This window comes from Lagopus muta, chromosome 19 (assembly GCF_023343835.1).
Source record: "Lagopus muta isolate bLagMut1 chromosome 19, bLagMut1 primary, whole genome shotgun sequence".
Taxonomy (NCBI): domain Eukaryota; kingdom Metazoa; phylum Chordata; class Aves; order Galliformes; family Phasianidae; genus Lagopus; species Lagopus muta.
Window position 1 is genome coordinate 5,096,074 of NC_064451.1, and position 20,811 is coordinate 5,116,884.

The 20,811-nt window shown below is 48.7% G+C and overlaps 1 protein-coding gene across 23 annotated transcripts in view; it reads right to left on the minus strand.

The window, feature by feature from the left end:
• Positions 1-775: 775 nt before the first annotated feature.
• The window catches only part of DNM1 (dynamin 1), a 59,722-nt gene continuing 39,686 nt past the window's right edge, over positions 776-20,811 (minus strand). For 4 of the 23 annotated variants that reach the window (XM_048965708.1, XM_048965702.1, XM_048965701.1 and 1 more), the window contains 7 exons: positions 13,683-13,792; positions 13,035-13,146; positions 11,975-11,986; positions 10,569-10,739; positions 10,162-10,403; positions 9,540-9,758; positions 776-2,674 (listed from right to left, as the gene is read on the minus strand). In XM_048965708.1, the coding sequence (XP_048821665.1) occupies positions 2,602-2,674; positions 9,540-9,758; positions 10,162-10,403; positions 10,569-10,739; positions 11,975-11,986; positions 13,035-13,146; positions 13,683-13,792 (939 nt within the window). In that variant the 3' untranslated portion in view covers positions 776-2,601. Of the gene's footprint in view, positions 2,675-6,379; positions 7,942-9,539; positions 9,759-10,161; positions 10,404-10,568; positions 10,740-11,974; positions 11,987-13,034; positions 13,147-13,682; positions 13,793-20,811 lie in introns of all 23 variants that reach the window. The other 19 variants (XM_048965712.1, XM_048965711.1, XM_048965707.1 and 16 more) reach the window with 16 other exon arrangements.

Sequence of the window (20,811 nt, forward strand, 5' to 3'; positions counted from 1 at the left end):
GCATGGACAGTGAGCAGCTGGAGGCAGGAAGCGTTTATGGGCTGCAGGTGGTTGGGGAGGCCCTCCTGCCTGGCCCAGGAGGTTCCCACTGTACACAACCAGCAGATAACACCTTTCTGTTGCACAGTGTAACTCTGTTTACCTGAACTGCAGTTTCAGCTGAAATACAGCGTTCTTTAAGAACAAGCCTGTGTGTCATAGCAGGGATGGGGAAGGAAGCAATAGGACAGAGTAGGGCAAGGACAGAAACAGCTGCAGCGCAGAGGAACGGAGTGCTGGAGATGTGGGCTGCTCCCCCACCTCCCCCCAGCAGCCACCACACTTATTAGCTCTAGGGAGACACAGAGCTTACCCAAATCTCACCAGGGAGCTCCCCCCCGCACCGTGGCAGCAGCAGGCAGGGCTGAGATGGGCAGCAGCACCGGCAGTGGGCTGCATTCACAGCCAGGCCCAAAGCACAGCTCCTGCCAGGGAAACCACAGCTCTTTGCCCACCTGCTGCGTCCCACAGCCAGGCCTATGCAAAAAACACCACTGTAAGAACCAAGTGTGTGGTGTGCAGGACTCCCACCTTCTGTGTCGTCACCGACGCACCTCACTGCACCTCCCTTTACAGCAGAGAAGGGCTTTCACCTCTGCGCCCGCCGAGCTGCCACCAACGCCTGGCTGCTGCTGCACATCTGTACCTCCATTCTGGTCATGCATGCAGAGCTTTCTAAGCTCTAAGGGACGAAAAGACTCAGTTATAATCAAACAGGTTGGAAATCACCCAGAGAAAGAGCAAGAGAAAGAGAGATGGTTTTATTCTAGTTGGAGAGTCCTTCATTATACAGAAACAATAGTTTATTTCATCCAAGTAACGAGAGTGACAGTAGATCACAGACTGCAGCACAGCTACCACCAGCACCGAGACACAGCTCTGGGGTAACACAGGAACCCAACTGCACACAGCAGAGAACTGAACAGTCGGCTCAAAAATTCAACACTGGGATTTGGCTCACTTCTCAGGATGGATATATATATATATATGTATAGCGATATTCTTTCCCTACTGAAGCGTTTCCTAATATCCACATGGAAGCACAAAACGGCTTTAAACACCTGGACATATATAGATTTTCCATCTTTATATATATATATTTATAGATATTTATAACAGTAAAGATATGTTTCTCATTACTACAATTTCAACTCCTCGAAGCAGCTGGGAATCAAAAACAGCTTTACTACAGTCACAGCCGATAGGTGTGTGTCACAAATACAAACAGAACAAACCAGGGGTGAGAGCTGAGTCCGAACACTCCCGGACAGAACAGCTAAGAGCAGGCAAAGAGTCTCGCAGGGAGCAGCACTACATGTCAAATGGTGGCTTGGGGCTCTCCGGGCGGGAGGGGCTGGCCTTACCCGGCCGGCTGGAAACGAAACAGGAAAAGGGGAAAGGAAGGGAGAGGGGGAGAAGCAGTAAAACAATGGTTAAAATACAGAAAGGAATCGGCCTCGGAACAATAGAGGAGCCACGACAGAAACCGAAGACGCTGCAAAAAGATAACCTGAATGCAAATCAGCTGCGACACGGGTGGCTCACTGCTGGTGGAGACACAACAGCCCAGATGCACAGGGTGGTATATTTTTAATGCTGAAGTCTTTTTTTTTGTCATATTTTTAATACACATAACATGAAGAGTAGAAATCAAGCCTCAGGGGGATGAGTTGTGATAAGCAACAGTTACAAGTTCCCCAAACACGTACCATCCACATGCAAGAAAAGGCTACGGAAGAAGTCACCACAGTACCCAAAAAAACACAAAGATGTGCTTATTCAAAGCAGAAATAGCTTCAATAGAACATCACGCAGCAAAACTCCCTGAAAACATTGGGGTGTCCGTTTGCAGGGGGAGCAGCAGCAGCCATTCCCTCTCCCCGCTGGGTTGGGGCTGAGCCCAATGCGATGGAGCACAGCCTGACAGGAGCACGGCCGCACCGCAGCACCCCCAGCTCTGATGGGAGCTGAGCACCAGGTCTGAGTGCTCCCCATCAAGCTCCCCCTCCTCACCTCCCTGCCTCGCTTTGATATAAGGTAGATTGCACTGTTCCCAACATGAGTTTTTGCACCTTGGAAGTCGAACTAATACACACAGGACATTTAATCTGTTCCTAAGAGCGTCACATTTTGACAGCGTTTTTGCTTCTAAGTCACGCTTGTATCTTCTTAACTACAAGGAATTCACTACAGCTCAGTCCTAGGTGGTGCTACAGCTAGGTGATGCAGGCAGGACACTGATCCAGGCCAGACAGGCAGATGAGAACAGGACAGACAGCCAACGTGCGGACTGAGGGATGTCCCTGTGGCTGATCTCTCCCAGGAGCCCGTGTTTCTGGGATCCGTGCCACCAAATGAAGGCTACACTACGCTCACAAAGCAATACAGGACGCACGGGTGGAGACGAAGAGCTCGATCGCTAGGCTAGTGCTGTACCACACACTGGGAAGGGATAGAGGGAAGCAGGTGTGGGATGGATGAGGAGTGACTGTGGCTGTGGAAGGGAGGTGGGATGGGAAGCCGCCAGCACGGCGCTCGTCGCCAGCTGTCTGCAGCCTCGAGTTATAAATCTAAGAGGGACGGTTCAGCCGGTCGGATTATGGTAGGTCGAGTAGGTGAGGCAGGGCCCCTTCTGCTGTGAAAAAGCAGAAAACAAAAAACAAGAGAACACACACTGTGGTTAGCACAGCAATCGCAGTCACAATCACGCATGCTTCTCCACCTCGCCTGAGCCAGCAAGAGAAAGAAAACCGAGGCACAAAGCACCACAAGAGCACAGCTCTATCAGGAGGTGTTGTCAGTTTGCTCGGGGCCCAACCCTGGGCTTTCTGCACAGCATGGATCACCACCAGGCAATCTGCTGGATGTACAGCTTTGCTGTATTTGTTCATCAAATGCAGACTCAGTGCCAGCGGGGGGTGCTGCCTCTGGAATGAGAGTTGAGAAGCATGGCCAACAGAGAGCTTCTGTACCAAGCACATGACATCACACAGCATGGATGGGCCCGAGATGCACTGCTGCAGGGCTGGCTGGGAGGAGCACCATCCCCTGGGGCTAGGAGAGCCTGAGTCCCTCCTGGCATACAGGGCACTGAGCTGCTCTCAAATGCAACTGCTGCTGACTGCATGAAGGCTTTAGCCACTGCTATTGTTTCAGCTAATCGCTGCTACTTTAGTTAGGTCTAAGGGCAGCAATTTAATCACAGAGAGGACAAGTTCATGTTCAGTGATCTCCACCGTGTAAGGGACTTTGGGGGGACAGCGGGGAGCAGCACAAAGTACAAGGCAACCCCTCTGCTGTCACCCTCTACTTCAGTGCTCCCTGCACTGTCAGCGTGGCAATGATGTAACGATGATAATTAAATTGCTCAATACCAACCCAGAGTGGTTTTACAATCCAAGCTGCCTGGAATGCAGAGTGCAAACCAAACAGGATAGGGGTAAATAAAGAGGAAGCATCTGCACTGATCAAACAGAACCAGGTGTCACTAAATTAATGCCTGAACACTTCCACGCTGACAAGCTTTAATTTAGATTACAGGGAATCAATTGAGTGCTGGAAATGATGATGCTCAGGAGGAGGGTGGGAGAAAGGCAGAGGAGATCTGCAGTGCTATGCTGACGTAATGGGGAAGAGCTTTGCACTGATAGCAAACCTGTAATCACACTGGTACCAGAAGAGCCACTGTCCTATGAACTGGGGCACACTGCCTCACCTCAGAGAATGAATCAGAGCAATGCTATGGCCCTGCTTATTAAACCTCAGCAGTTTATTGCTCGATATGGATTCAGCCCAGATCTCTAAACAACTAAAACCTCTTGTACCTTGCCTAGGGCAATGATACCTCGGAAAAAAACAGAAAACAAACCTTCAGACAGTAAAACATTTGGAAATATTTCCCTGATTGAGAACGTCAGTGGGGACAGCAAGACCACATCATCAGCGTGGCACCTGAGTTACTTTTCATGTAGAGCAAATCTGGAAACTATGGGAATCTCAGGTGGGTGCTGAAATACTCATCTCTTAGAAGCAAAACTTGCAGCGAGTTACAGCTGGGAAATCTGTGACCATGGCCTTCATGGCACACAGGATTCGTACACCACCTCCAGAGGTGCTCACAGTTGGTATGGCCACATCTACACCACCTGGTGGCTCACACTCTCATGGGAATGGCAGACTGTTGAATTTGACACTTCACAGAACTGGGCTCAGGTTTTGGCAAGATGCTGCTGTGCTGCCCTGCATCTCAGAGGCACTTTTTGAAATGCTTGCAGGGCATTTTTCACACAAGGAGTTTGGTCTGGTTGTCCTGACCTCTGTGGGTTCACTCAAAAAAGGATCCTTGAAGCTGGCAAGGGAAGCCACCAGACCCTACCATAATAAACAGGGCTGAAAGGAGCATCAGCATTACTCAGGTAGACACACCACCTTCTATGATTCTATCTGCCCTGTAAGGTTACAGAGGTTGAGAATGACTTCTTAGGATAAAAAAGTTCTCTCTCCATAACCATCTACCCCTGCAATGCTCTTCCAGACTGTCTCTTCATTGCTAGTCAAGCCCTCGTACAACTGAAAAGCCAATCTCTTCTGTCAGAATGGGGAGCAAAGCTTTGCTGGCTGGGAAGCTCATAGCAGCCTCCAGTATGCAGGAAGGCAGAGCCTGGCAGCAGCCCCAGCTCCACTCGTCACATCCCTCATCATCTCCAGGAACCAGCAAGTTCATGGGAGTCCTGTTGATGATAACCTAACAGAGGTGGTGAAACACGGCATTGGCTCACTTGGGCTGCCAAGGACTGTTATCAGAAGGTTTAGGGTGCTTTTCTACTTTTATTTCCTTGGTGCTCTTTGTTTCAGATTAAAAATGGAACGCCCCATGACAGCGAGTCCCAGAGAGGGGTGCAGACACCAGAAAGCCTCTCTGCATTTACCACAATGCACATTTCTCAAGCTGCCAGGATGCCTGCAGCAGGCAGAGCATTGGAAGAAGCTGCTGACTGCTCCAGCACCTCTGCAGTACGTCAGCAGTGGGGGAGGACTGACAGATGACACCCTTAAAGAACACATCAGCCACTGAACAATCACTGCACTGGAGTGATGCAAGGCAGCACCTCTCTGCTTCAGCTGGTTACGTGCAGCACTGACACCATTTACTGCAGAAGGAAGCTAGCTGGGAGCTCTCCTCACCTCACACAGGGACTGCAACTTGTGCCATTCCTATTAAGACAGGTCTTTGGCACTTGCTCCCCCAGCCAGCATCAAGGAAAACTGCAGGAGCTGCTGCTGCTCCACTCCTCTCGGAGTCAGACCTTTCACTTCTAAACACAGAGGAAGGGGGAAGGAGCCCCAAACAGTCACATCTGCCCTGTTCTGCCCCTCTCCCTCTTTGCTAGGTAGGGCTAGTGCTTTGTAAGCAGAAAAAATTGAGAGAATTTGCTAGATCTCCCTCTTCAAACTCCATCATTGCACCACTGAGGGGACAGGGAAGAACTGGCCCTTGAATGTAGGGCAGCACAACGGACATGAGCCTGGCCCAAGAGCCTCCTACATTACTGAGGAAGTACAATGCTGCAAAATGCAGGGAGAGATAGGAGAGGGAAGCAAGCAGGAACCCAAGCAGAGCTTCAGGGAGAATACAGATCACAAAAATCCTCTCTCTTGCAAGGGCACAGGAGGGAAGGCAGACTGAACAGAGGCAGAAGAGTAAAAAGAGGTAGAGGGTCAAGTGGAGAATGAGCAAAGGGAGTCTGCTTCTAATTGTGATCACAGGACAGAAGGATAACAGGGAACATTCAGTGTCAGAGTTATCCTACACCCAAATATATGTACAGCAAACACCTCCTGTCTTTCACAAGCATACAGAGGAAGGGAGCACTTCTCCAGTGAGACATTAAAATGTAAGCAGAGGAGTCTGAACTGACAGCTCCCCAGGTCTGTACCTCTATCCTAACAGAGCTGACAAACAGGATCAAAACAGAATTCATTCAGTTCATCTCCCACTCAGTGTGGATAGAAGCCAAATGAAAGAGACACCGTTTAGACCGTGTTGCCAGAGCTCACTCCCCCATCCCATCTCCTCTACCTCAAGGCAGAGAAAGGATCCTCCAGTAACCACAAGTCAGGTACTGGGGCTTTCCTAGCTCCTGCGGCTCCAGCTCCATCTCTGATCAGCCAGCTTTTCTGTTCTAGACTCCTCCCTTTATGAGATCCTGGCAGACGTGATTCACTGGACAAGGGACTCTGACTAACACAAGGACGAGGCAGCAGAGGTAAGCTGCAGAGCAAAGTGATGGAGGATGGGGACACAGCGACTCATGCATCGCAGAGAGAGTGCAAAACGTACCGTGGCTGCCAGTCCTCAGGGGTCACTGATAGTGATTCTGAAAGACAACATGAAATCAACATGGCAGTTCAGACAGTTCAAGGCAGAGGCCAAACAGACTGTCAGGAAGGTGGAACAGACAGACATGCGCTTGCACAGAGCCACATTCGCATGCCCCCCCTCCCAGAACACCACACAAGTGTGCACTGCTGGGGAGGGCTGCACTCGGCCATGCAGGACTTCACATCCACTCACAGCCTCACCTTCACACGCACCCAAAACCCTGCCGTGCACACTTTATCTACCCACACACCACCAGCTGCTGCTCGTCCTCCCACCCAGCTGGATACACAGGTCTGCTGGCACATCCAGACTGAGACCCTGAGCACACTCACACCTGCTCAAGTCAGGTCTCAGCACCAGCTGCCTGGGCACAGGTGAGGTGACCTGGCACCCACTGAGGCTTCGTATCTTCTGACCATCTCCTGACCATATATTAAGTGTCAGAGATGACCAGAGAGCTCAGAAGAGCAGGAGGTGCCATGGTGCACTGAGCACTGCCCAGAAGACAAAGACATTTAAAAGGTCACTAATCATGAGATCATTACTTTGACCTCCTGAACAACTCAAGTCTGAAAACACACAAGTTATGCTTACAGCGATGCTGGTTGCTTGCATCGTTTTTCCTCAGGCTTACCAAAAAGCAGAGAACCAATCACTGCTTTCCACACGTTTTTCCAGTAGTTAAATTATTCTCATTTAAACTTTCTTATTGAATTCCTTGAATTTGCCTAAACTTTCACCTACAGTTTTTGTCAAACTGTTTTAAACTGGAGAGACTAAATACCTGGAAGAGTGCCTTTACAGCTTCCTATTCCAGACAAACTAAACTACTTCCTCCTAAACAGCCCCAGTGGGCATCCAGCCCAAATGCAGCCCTTCACTGCACAGAGACAGGGCCTGGCATCATCTGCAGCTCCCAAGGTGTTTGGTATCACAGACTTCTGCATAAATCCTGAATAAATGCTATGTACAGAGGCATGGTAGAAAATCAGCCTTAATTGTACTTAATTACATGCAGGATAACCTTCCTGTGAAAGAAAACAGACCACGTGGTGTTTGTATGTGAAAGCACGTGTCTGTGCAAACACACGTAGAGAAAAGTACAGCAACATTTGTCTTTAAGTTCATCCTCCACAACATCAGATATGCCCACCAACAGTGGCACAAGCACACAGCTGAACTTCACGTGGGTATCACATGCACATAGCACACAACCAGCCACCACCACGCACCTCCATCTCCCAGAGCCCACTCATGCCACCTACACGAGCTCTTTTCACACGCACACAAAGTAGTGGAGCCCAGTTAGCAAGGAAAAAGATGGGTATTAAAAAAGCAACAGTGGAGATGGCATTCGTTCACCCATGGCAGAAGGACCCGAGTCCAAGTGCTAGCAGGGAACATTCTTATTCTATATACAGGAGAAGAAGAGAAAGAGTCCCTTGTCATTGGAAATTCTCCATTCATCAGTGAACTCAAATGACAAGCTGGTATCAGGATCCGGAGGAGTCTATGAACGACTGGAAGAATCAGAGAGGGGGGATCAGAGAATGAGCATGAGAACTTCTTCACTTCACAACTTCAGGAACTAACTTTCTCAACTCCAGATCAGGGCAGTCTGTAGCATGCATTCCAGCCCTCCTACACCAAGGGGTTGCTAAGCATGAAACACTTTCTTCTGCTGCTCCTGTGCAGTTCCCCATGTTCCCCTAAACCCTTCTATTTCACACAAGGCAGAAAAGCCATTAAGGTAAGCTATGACAGATTTCATTTAAAAAAGAAAAAAACAACCAAAAAAGAGAAGGCCAATTCATTCCAGCCATTTGGGGGATCCTATCATGACCAGGTATATAGAATATTTTTCATGAGTGAAGAAATGAAACTGTGAAAGTAGAAAGATGGAGACAGAACAAAAGGTAAGTATACTAAAAACAAATCCACAAAACAGAAGTATATGGAGAAGCAGGTTCACAAAGAAGCAAGAGCCAAAAATACACAGCAAAAGCAAGCTGACATCCACAGGTGCCACCTGCAGGACTGCAGTCCCTGGAGCAGTACTGAGGCACGAGCGGGCAGGTTATGGAGGACATGTGCTGAAAACTGGGGCAGAGGCACCAAGAAAGTAAAACTATTTGCACACACCCAAGTCAGGAACAGATTTATCTCTTTGGATTCATCTGCTTCTGGGCTGCATGCAGCCTGAGAATACCCCTGTCCAAACAGGCAGTGCCAGGTAAGAGCTGGGGCACCACCACCCAAGGGAAATGTTCCCACAGGTGTCGCTGGGTGGGGGTTATGGTTGTATTCATTCTTTATGCTGCAATTGCTTTCTCTTCCTCACAGGGAGATCAAGTACCAACCACACACATTCTTGGTTCTAAATTGCTTCCCTGGTCCTCTTCAGGACCAAGCGTGTAGCCTCCCAGGGGATAACCCCTTATTACTACATGGAAGGGTGTATGAAGTGACTGAACAGGACAGGAGTTACAGTTCCTAACAGGAAAGCAAAGCTGTGTCACCTGAGCCCTTCAGGCTGGAAAAAACATTCACGTTGACTGCAGAAACAACAAAAATGACTACAAAAAAATGCTTCCCTGCCAGTGCTATCACAATATTCACCTAATAAAAAAGCATCTAAATATCCTAGATGAAGATCCTCTCTAACTTCACTTTAAAAAAAAAAACTCTGCCAGGAGAAGGGCAGCTGCAGACTTCGGGGAATTCTATACAGAGGGGAACTGCCTTGGAAGGTATGCTGTGATTTTCACTCCAGCCCTGTGATTTTCTGGTGACCGCCTATTACTTGCAAGCAGAAGAATTGATTGTTTTATTAAAGCTCTCAGGTACCAGGTCCTCTACCCCCAATCTGTGCATGGAGTCTGGTTCGGAGAGGAGGCTGCCCTTTTGTTCCCAAGAGCTGCCTTAGCACTGCATCATCTGTATGACACCCGAGTGGCCGTAGGCTCCTGCCTACAGATCAAATTCAGACAGCCCAAGACTGAACCCAAACCAAGCATTCCAGCTGACTTGTATGGTCCAGGCAGAACAGGTACTGCCGCAACTGCTACCCAAATTCTGGACATACCCCACCTGCCTGGATCCGCACTTCAGGACTTACCTGGGCACACCAGGAGGAGCACGATTAGGTCGAGAAGGAACCTGAGGCGGGGGCCCAAAGGGATCAGGAGAGGCACCCGGCCTGGAGGGCACGGGGGGGGCACCACCCAGCGCTGACCCACCAGCAGGAGGTGGCCCAGGAGCCGGGCCTCGAGAGCCAGGCCTGGCGGGGGGCACAGCGGGAGCCCTCCTTTGCGGCGTGGGGCTGGACGTGGGAGACCTGAGAAACAAACAGAGACATTCAACTGCAACAACAGGCCTGGGATTCCTCCCCTCCACTATCACCGTACGCTGCCTCTAGCGTTCCTTCTTTAGTTCCATATCACTTCGAGCACAGCTCTTGGCTTTTGAGAGCTGCGTCAGGTTTAATGTTACCTTCAAAGCTACTTCAGGCCCCATCTAACCCAAGAAACGCCTTTAAGAGTCTGCTTCCACATCTTCTGTAAAGATGCAGCAGCCCTACAGCTTCCAAGGCACAGAAGCCTCCCCGCACAAACACCCACAGCTCTGCATCCACAGGCAGAAGAGGGGAAGAGAAGCCCCTGTGTCTCAGTGGGAGGCCCCAGCTAGCCCTGAGAGGCATCGGGCAGGTCTGCGGGGCTCTCCCCCTGAGCCTCTGGTACCTGCGTCCAGACGGTACGCTCTGCACCTGCAGCCAAGAGTCGTCCACCGGTGGGGGCATTGGGGTGCTGATAGTGCTGGTGTTGATGTCCCCGATGATGTTGAGGGCCTCTTTCAGGGCATGGTACATGCGCAGCATTTCGTCACGCCGCTGGGCCTGCTCTGCTGATTCCTCCATCAGAGTGTTCTGGTCGCCGCAGGAGTACAGGTTTGCCAGCAGCTCCGAATGAATGAAGTCCTTTGTCTGCCGAGGAACAGAACAGAGGGAATCGGTTGCCAGCATCTCCTAGGATATTCCATTGCACCCCCACCCCAAAGCTCCTTCCAAGCTGCCTTCAGGTTTCTGCCCTCTCCCCATTTTTCCCCATCCCTACAGCTCTCCATCTCTACCAGTCGGGGTGATAAGTACATTGTTTATCATGAGGTGCATGATTGTCTTCGGCATGAGGTCTCTGATGGTTTTGTTGACAATTGCCATGTAGGAATCCACCAGGTTCCTGATCGTTTCCACTTGTCTCTCCAGCTGAGGATCCATGGAGTGCATGAAACTGTCCGATCCATTCTCCTCCGCTTCACTGGCCTGCAGAGAAAGGCAGAAACAGAACAGTTCTTCAAACATGGTACAGAATTAGTTCTTCCATAGCAGCTCAATAAAAAAAAAAAAAGGGGCAGAACATGCAGGAAGAGCATGCAAGGAAACTTAAGCCTGTTTTTTTGAGTTGTGACTGTCAATGCACAGCTCAGTTTGCAAACCGCTCTCTAGAGCTGAAAAACTTTAACAGCAAAGATGCTCTTTTAGTAGGAATTAGCCCCATGAAAGATGGAAGGCAACAACTCCTAGCCAATGTCCACAGGCCACGACTCCAGTGAATGCCCAAAGCTGTACTTTTGACTTCTAGCATTTACAGCCTCATGGGAGGTTCTTCATTTGAGCTCTACTTTGCACACCCAGATACATTTCAGACCTGAGAATCACTCACCATAAATTAAGGCTCTCCTGCACACTGCATCCTTATCATTACACAACTGAGGAAACTGATACAGGGAGGTGAGATGATTGCAAGCACGCAGAATAACCTAGAAAACCTTCCAGAACATAAACTGAACATCCTGCTCACAGCTGCTGCCATCTTTTCTTCTGCACAAAGCAGAAGATTCTTGTCTCCTCTGTCTGAAATGCACTGTTTGGATTTCCTTAAGGGAAAGCCAGGAGCACGCTTGTCTGACAGCAAGCAATTGCCAGGGCTCAACCACTGGAGATCAATTTCTAAGCAACGGACCATGAAAGCCTTTGCTGCCTTTCTCAATGCTTATTACAAGGAAAACCTGATTTTAAGGAAAAACTTTTCTTTAAACCATCCCAGTGACAAATTTGCAGTACTGCAGAAAATTGCTTATCTACTTTTGCTTTGGGGAACGAAACATACCAGAAAGAGCAAATTCTTTTGTCCATCTGAGCTTTTCCAAGGAAGATCTTATATAATGAAGTAATGGAAGGCCTTAGTGAGAACTGTAAGCTATAGGAAGTGGAAGTCAAGCAGGACAACTCAGAAAAAAAAAATGAGTGTCAAAAGAACAAAAACAGATTTCCAACAAGATCCAGAAATCATATTAAAAAAAAAAAAAAAAAAGATAAATAAAAAGGAGAAAAAAAAAAACAGGAAAATTCGGATCAAGAACAGAAACAAACAGCAGCATCAACAGAAGGTACAAAGAGGGGAGAACCAAATGCCTCCTGGAAAACAGTGACAGAAGGAAAAAAAGAACTATATACAGTGGGGCCCCAGAAGGCAACACAGGGAGGATCAGACTTACTTTGTCCTTGTCCTGGCAGGTCAGTTTGAGCACATGTGAGAAAAATTAAAACAAAAAAGGGACAAAAATGAAAAAAGATTTTTAGCTGGTCTTAGAATTTGGAGAAGATGGTAAAACAGCACTGAGCAGACAGAAAACCAATCCCACTAACAACGTGCTAATACCTAAGTTACTCTGGAAGAGGAACGATGTAATTGCTTAGCTAAATTGGAAACCAGAACGGGATGCTCTGCAAAGGAAATTGTGTTACTAGTGATAAAGGGCAATTAACACTTACCTCCTAGAGCAGTTTGTGACCTCCTACATTGGGTTTTGAAACAGTCAAACTAGGGACCAGTGTTTCTTTGTCACGGCGCTCCATTTGCACACCAATAGGTGGCACATGGCCTTTATGAATGTGCCTAATAGCCCCAGCCTGGTTCAGAGCCAATTTGTGTCACTGCTAAGGCCCTAATCTTCATATTCATACCACATCAGATTGTCAGGAAACACATTTTGGCAGAAATGCAGTCTGTCTTCAAGGGTGACAGGAAAGATGAATGCAAGAAGTCTATTAGGAGCAGCAGATACAAACAGATAAGCAATTATCGCTTTTTTAATGGAAAAACTATTTATAGCAGCTTCCTCTCACACAGAAACAGGAAAAACTTGGAACAGGAACTTATAGCACAGCTCTCTAAAACACTTCTAAAGCAGAGCAGAATGCTGACAACAGCGCTGCAGGATGAGCTTAAGGGAAGAGGAACAGGGAAAACTGCCTCACTGGGAGGGGAAAGGAACGGGATAACAACAACAGAACAGCTGGGAGCTCCTTACAATGCTGTGCAGTGAACAACACTGAGAAGCAACGGTGCCTGGGCTCAACAGACACGTACCACTTAGTAGTCAGGCAAAGACCCTTATACTGGGCATTTATTGCCCATAGAACATCAGAGCTGAGAGGGTTTGTCAAGGCAGCCTTTGCTTGCTTTACCTCCCTTTGAGGATGCCAGGCTTCCTTAAAGGAAGCACCAGAAGAGCAAAAAACCTTAGATTTTCTCCTGGCACGGCTGTAACTTACCCCAACACGTTCTGGGTAGACGCCTGCACGAAGGAAGGAAGCCTTCCAGCTATCCACCTCCTCCTGGGTCTCACAGGCCAGCTCCAGCTGTCGGTAGTCCTTGTAAACATTCCTGAGCAGACAAACATTTCACTCGTACCCATTGCAAAACAGGCAGCTGCACATATTTGACAAATGTATCAAATGACCAGGGGATCTTCTCATCGTTTTAAGGCAGATACGCATAGTTCCCTGCTGACACCCTCGTGATGCCTTCGCAGAGGGAGAAGGAAAATCTTTTCTGAGCAAGTCTGAGTCCCCATCTTCGAGCCTCCAGCTCTACCCTAAAAGCTATAAAACCTAACAGAATGTCAACAGGGACTGAAAGATTACCTTCTCAATCCTGCTTACTGTTGGACTTCTTCAGTCAACCTGGGTCCCTCTTTCTGCTATCAATGTCCCTATTCATGCACTAAGAACAATCATGTTTGATAATAAATTTGTACTTCAACTTCTCTTTAAGAGTTCCCCATCCCTCCCAACAACTACCCTTAGTTATCTGAGGTGGACGCACACCTCTAAAAGCACTCATCTCTAATCCTCTTTGCTAAGATTGTATAAATCTTGGCCCTAGCTTCAACAGTTTGGTGTATTGAGATGTGAACATACCTCTGTTCAGTATTGAAGAGAGCAAAGATGTGCTTGCTGGACATGAACCCCTTCTCAACATCTCGTAGTTTCAGGTTGTCCACTGGCAACATGTACTTCTTCTCCTTCTCCTGAAAAGCAGATCAGTAACAAGTCACTCACTGCTCCAGTAAAGGCTCTGCTCAGTTGGGAAGGAGGAGGCTGTCGGCAAAGCAGCCCTCGTGGCACCAGGAGCACTGGGAGGTCCTGCCAACCCAGGTGGCACAGCACTCGGGTCTTCCTGCTCCACAGACTTTAATTCACCTCTTTAAGCTGGTTTTCATTTCATTTTATCACTGTCCTACGCTCTAAAAGGATTAACAGTAACCAATAATGTTATATTTAAGGACAATATGCATCAAAAGATCAAGAGCAGGTCTGGTTACAATACAGGATACTGTACAACTACTCGGACGCTTCCTGGGTTGAAAAGAAGTCAAATAATTGCACTCAGTGAAAATCCCATGCACTAAATAACTGGATGCTCAAGCAGCACAGGCCCTTTGCTGCTTGGTGACTGTCAGAAGTCACAGCCTAGAGTTCCAGTGATCGCCCTCAGGCAGCTTGGAGGAGCCCCATGAACACCACTGCGACCTTCCAAGCGCAGCTGAGTATCTGCACCAAACTGACCCTACAGCTTTGGTCCCAGGTATCGTCCTTGTAAGAAACTCCATCTTAGCTCCTGAACTAAGCATCAAAGCTAAGTCAGAAATCATTATTCCTGCTTAGTTTCACATCTGGTTCTACAGCAAATTAGCAGGTGTGGATTTGGGGTGAATCCCCATTTTGAACCTTTTCCAGCTGGATATTATACACCAAAATAACAAGAGAGGGAGCCATCACACTGGTCTCCAAGAGGCAGAACACAGCTATCCCAAGACCAGACAGAAAGAACATGCTTGTGTATGCAAGAATCCAAGTATGATTGCTTTCTTGTGAGCACCTCTGTCTGCAGATCTTCATTAATTAGGAAAAAACCAAACCTTTATGCAAAGTGAGAGCAAAAAGCAAGATGGTCAGTGAGCAGAGATCCCAAATATCCATAGAGAGGGGCAGGGCAGAGCAGCAGATAAGGATGACAGAGTTGTTGAGCTCAATCACCCACGGGAGAGCAAGACCAGCCCAACGTCCTCCAAAGTTACAGTTAAATCAGCTCAAGTTTAAGGACACCAGGCGTTACACAGCTTAGCAAAGTCCCAGAGATCAAATTGCTAACTGCTAGATTTATGCAACAGCAACATCCTTAGAAGTGGCATCCAGAAAACAGAAGAGAGAACTTGGGAAGCTGCCATATTCTGTGTTCTCTCCCCAAAAAGATAGTGATCTTTAAAGCAAGAAAGCTCTCCCAAGCAAGTTCCCCTGGAATTCTGAATGTTGCCAGGCTAGATCCTAGATAGGCCAGCATTTCTGTGATGTGTCAGCCAGGCGCTGCTCTCAGCCACGCAGCCACTCTGGGCTCTGTGAGCCACAAACAGCTTCCAGCTTTCTGCTGCTTTCAGTTACGGCTGCACTGGGTCAGGCTGAACTAGTGACCCAGAAGTGAGGTACACCAACTGCTAACTCTGCAGGCAAGGCAGCCCATCCCTCTGTCTCACAGTGCCTCGGAGGCAGTAAAATGTGAAAGTTGCCTGAGAAAAATCATTCCGTGGTGTCAGAACCACAATGTTCCATGGAACATAGCAGCAATAAGGTCATTCTTCAGGGATGAAAGTCAAACTGTAAGGGAATCCCATGTCCCAGATACGGAAATGCACGCTCTCTGCCAGAGTTTCTACTTTCACCCCTTCTGCGCTCTTGTATAAATGCTGCCAAAGTGATCAAGACAGCACTATCTCTGCATGCTGCTCTTTCCACACACCAGAGGAAAGACCCATGTAACTGCCTGCCAGCAGAAAATCACAGCCCTCGGGCTCCAAGATAAAAAGAACACAACAATCAAACTTGAGGTCAGTGCTGCAAAGCAGCAACCCCCCAACCCACATATGCTGCACGCAGTAACGAGCCCCTGCTGCTCTCCATCTCCCCACACCTCCTGTAAGTTCCCCCCTTAAGCCCTTCCAGCTTCTCAGTTTTCAGCCCAGCCTGTTTTATATCAACACTCTGACTTCATTTCCTGAATGTAGAGACAGGAAAGTGTGGAACGAGCTGCCAAGGGCTGAGCCTCTCAAAACTTTGGCTGAGCCCTCTGCCCATATGTTAGTAATCCAGCAGTATGTGCTACGGCTGAACAGCATCCTGGCCAAGAGGGGAAAAAGGGCTTCTCTTAAACTTTCAAGAATTAGAGATAGGGAGAGAAAAAGTCAGAGTATATTGAAGTGGGAAAGATAGTTTGAGAATCACAGTGTTGGAAGCCCCCAGTCTGATCCCAGGAGGCTCGTAAGATCTTCCCTCATCTGCAGAAAAAAAAAAAAAGGATCAAACTCCCTCTCATCAGCATAATGTTGGTTCTGTAAGAAGTGCATGTGGTCTGCAAATGAACCTGTAGAGTCACGAGGCCAAAGAGGGGGCAGAAGCACTCAGACTGACCATACGAGAAGGACCCTGGATGCTGTGTTGGCTACGGAACGTTGCAGACTTGGGGTTAAACTTCCCCTAATCTGTCTGCTGTGCCTAATCAAGTTATCTGCAGGGAGATAACAGCAAACTACTTGCAGAAGCAGAGAACACAGCAAAGGATTACCCCTCAGCCCCAGCATGGTGCAGATACAGATGCAGCTCTGCACTTCACATCTACCAACACAGACAGAAGTGCACATTGCCAGGAGGGAGTTCAGGGGACATCAGCCATTCCCAGTTGTGGGCACAAGCCGCAGCAGCAGGCTGGGAGAGAAACGCTGCAGTTGCAACCTGACAATCTCACACAACTCCACTTCAGCTTTAGCCAGAGGCAGAGATGGTTTATACCATTATCTGAATGTCTGTTGCTGTCCCGGCGGTTATAACCTCCAAGAAATCCAGAGAACTCAGTGGGCAGCAAGCCAGCCTGACTCAGAGCACTTCCTCCATTCAGCTGCACTGTCCCAACAGCGAGTTACGTTCTCCTGCTCTTAAATACATGTGAAGTAATGCTGGCAGATGCTTGTGTGGGCTCCCCTAAGGTTAGAAATTGGCACTCGCAGTTTAAGAAAATAATTGGCAGAATTATTAGGTCTCAGTTTGTGTTCAGAGAACATAAAGTAATTAAAGGTTTCCCTGTAGCTGTTACGACAAGCATCTCCTCTCGCAGTGAGATGCGGGTCTGTGGGGATGGGGGAAGGAGCACTGCTGTGTTTTGATTTGTGGCCGTGTGTAATGAGGGGCAATTCATCTTTCTTAAACTTCTTAATCTCCCTTTCATAAAAGGCAAAGCTTCGTATTGGGCAAACAAAAGATGGAGTAAGCAAAGCTGCCCCAGAGATGGCTGGGATTGCAGTGAAATCATTTATAATGCTTTGGGATCTCCTCAGTAATTCTCAAATGGAAAAACACCTCAGAATTGAGAGTAAACCTTCTTCATGGACGCATACACAATATGTAGCTGTTAGGAAGAAGCCTCTGGAAACCAGACTGGATTCTCTGAAAGCAAGTTGAGTGTTTCAAACTGAACTTGTTCTCCAGGCGAGAAGCACTCGCAAGCACTCATCTCACGTCTCATTTTCACAAGGAAAAGGCAGCTAGAAGAGCTGAATTCTCGAGCTGCAGCTCTTCCAGGAAGCCCCAGTGACCCTTCACTCACATCTCCATCAGTTTTGGAGAGCACAGCCCACCTGCATCACCCTTTGATCCTCAGAGCATAATTTTTACTGACACAAGTTACTGGACACTGATCACCACTCCAAGCTGCAAAGCAGCTGTAATGGCTTGTTTACAGAGGAAAGCTACATTGGTTTAACTTAAACAACACATCCTAAGATTTTAAGCTGATTTAGTTCAAAAGCTCTGCAGACGCTGGGCCTGGACTCATGTGATTAATCACCATCATTACTGCTGGCTTAGTAAGCACAGCAATGGTAATCAGCTGCACACCCATTTCTCACCTGCTCACAAGAACAGTCAGATAGCAGCTGAACTCACATGCAGCTTAATGCAGGGCTGCCTGCACTGCTAGGAAGCCATCACTGCTCGTGTTAGCAGGTTAAGGACCAAAGGGGCCGTACCACCCAAAGCCCCATCGTGACCTCAGTGAGTCACAGCGGTGCCATCGGCCTTCGCAAAGGGTGAGCATGCACTTCTCCCAGTGCCTGAGCACCAGGCAGAGCTGGAACATCCCTGGTGTCGAGCTGGTTGAGGAACAGCACTGCACATGCGCAAAGCATCGCACACCTCCAGGAAAAGGAAAGGCTTGGCTACATGCTTAGGGCCAAAGTGGGAGCTGTGGGTATTCGTATTTTTAGCCACAAATCATAAGCGTCCACCAGCGCGCACAGAAGAGAAGGCGACACTGGAAGGGAGACACGCGGCAAAAACAAAGACCTCTTTATGCCTGCGGCACCGGGGAGAGAGGGAGCAAACCGCATGGGTTAGGGAACATCTGGAATCACTACATGGGAGCCAAGCGCCGCAGAAAGCAACGGCATTCCTCAAGTTTCCATGCGAGGTAGGGAACCTTCCTTTCCCCCGCGCAACCCTACCCTCCAGCCGGCTCACTTCCTGCCAACCTCCGGCCTTCCCAGCAGCCAGCAAGCTCCTCCCTCGAGTCTAGTTAGCTCTCCACTGCCACGTCAATTGAGGCAGAAGGACAGAAGGGAAGCAAGAAGGGAGGGAGCAAAAACCAGAAGAGGGAGGGAGGGAGGCTCTGCAATGCCAGAGATGGTGGGGGGAAAAAAAGACGGGATGTGGATTGCTCCTGCAGTAGCCGGAGGCGAGCTGCGCAGGCAACTGGCCAAGGTGGGTCAAAGGACCCTTTTGAGGACTTGGAAGCAAAGGCCGATCTGGGTTGAGCTCTACTCCGCGCTCCAGGCAAAGGGCCGATCTACAGGACAAGCTGGGCAGGAGGAACTGAGGGTGCTTGGGGCCTGGGAATCCTCCCCACCCAACTCCACCAGCTGTTGTGCCAGATCTATCAAGGAGAAGAGGGGTTGAATGAAGCAACAAGTTCTGCACACCTGGGCGACAGCCAAAACTTCACATTTCCCCTTAGAATTGCAGTAATTGATCTATTTTTTCTCTTCTTTACAGGAAGGTGCAGAGCGCTCCAGGTGGAAACAAGGTACCAGCCTTTGGACACCAGCGCAGGAAGAAGGGGCTTGGAGGCTTGCTCCAAACTGGAAGCACACAGGGAACGAGATCTCTTCCCAGCTGCCAAAAGGAGGATGTTTCTTCCATCTGGACTTGGACATTCCTTCACCCCATCTGTGCCCCCAAAACCCCATCCCAAAGGCAGGGAGGGGAAGGACTAATGAGCTGCTGATAGCCGGAGAGCAGATCACAGAGGCTCCACTCCGTCTGCCCAGTGTTCAGACTACCTGTTCAGGACTACGAGATTGTACAGTAGTCTGCACATTGGTTAGGCTGTGCTGGGATACACCACACACTGCCAGTGCTGCACGGGGACGGCAACACCTGCACGGCAGAGGGACATGCATGGAGAGGGTGGGCTGCGGGGCAGCTGCATGCAGAGTTCACCCATCCCTCAGCCTGGGAGGATAACAGCACCCTTTGAAGCCGTGCTCGATCACTTCTACCTGCCTGCTTACCAGCCTGCTCACATTCTTCTTACTCTCTCTCCACCTCTCCTTCATTCCCTTCTCAGCCATCCATGCTTTCTTTCAGCTTTGTGTACTTGTCCCAGGGATGGCTGTGCTGATGGCTTGTTTCACATGCTAAGCTTTGCCATAAAGTGCAGAGAGAAACAGGAGGGCCTGGTGGAGCTACAACTGCACTGCACTTTGCTACCTGAGAAGGCAGGATCGAGCAGAGAAAGGTGAATGGAGAGAGGGGAATTCACATCTTAAAGAATGCTGATGTTTAAAAAAAAAAAACCAAAAAAAAACTAAAGGATTGAAAGTTGGAGGTTTGAATGTTCTGGAAGTTGTGTTTGCTTTGATGTTTGTCTGGAAAATAAAAGAGAAATGGTGAGTGAAAGTATAAATGAGGACTGAGTAAGAGAAAAGAGTTTATCCAGGGGAAAACTCTTCTTTTGAAGAAAGTAAGTGAATCAAAGAGCTCCACAGATGATGTAAAGATGTTTCACAGAGCAGCTGAGAATGATGTGAAAGCAGCAGAGGAAAAACCTCCGAGCAGACCTGCTTGTTAAACAAAATGGGTGCAAACACCAGGATGCAGCTGGACCAGAGGCACCACCTCACCACCAGTTTGAGGGAATCAGAGCAAAGAAAAGATTCCTACCAGCTAACCTGGGCATCAAGGACACAGACTGGTGGGGCAGAGGTGGGGCAGGCGGGGGCTGCATGCATGTGCTGCAGGGGAACAACTTCACTATTGATTAATTATGTATTTGTTAAGTAGAATTGGGTACAAAACACCAAAAAACACAGGATAAGCAGCCAATGGCGGTCAGCAAGGTCACGTTATTCCCAGAACAGGAGAGTACCTCTGTACTCCAACCAAAAGAAAGGCATTGAGAGCCCAAGCACAAGCAATGTGAGAGGAATCAACACGAGGTATAAAGAATCTGAAGCATCCTCACATATCCAACCTGAAACCACCAGGAACTCTGCACCCGTACCTCCTGTACGCAGACAGGAATCAGAAGGCAGCTGCAGTGCCTGCAACACATGCTTGCACACAGCAAGTAAAGCCATGCTTTTCTCGTGTAGTCACCTATTATGCAAATCCCACATGTCCAGTAGGTGATTTACCTGAGGACAGAAGGTACCTGTATCACACGTTCACACAAATTGCCAGAGCAGCAGCAGATCTCTCCATCTGCACACACACTCCTGTGGACGCTGACAGAGCAGGGAGTGCAGGGATCCCTCCAGCAGGCAGCAAGCTTTACTGACAGCAACACAGGGCTCACTGCATCCTGCCTGCCAGCCCCCCAGCACCGCATGCTCTGGCTGTCCCTCTTTTGCATCCAGAGGGAAAGATGGGCAGAGAAGTGGGCACTGAGGATTCCACAGGGGATTCAGGCAGCACTATTTGAATCAAGTCCTTGTAGCATGTCTGC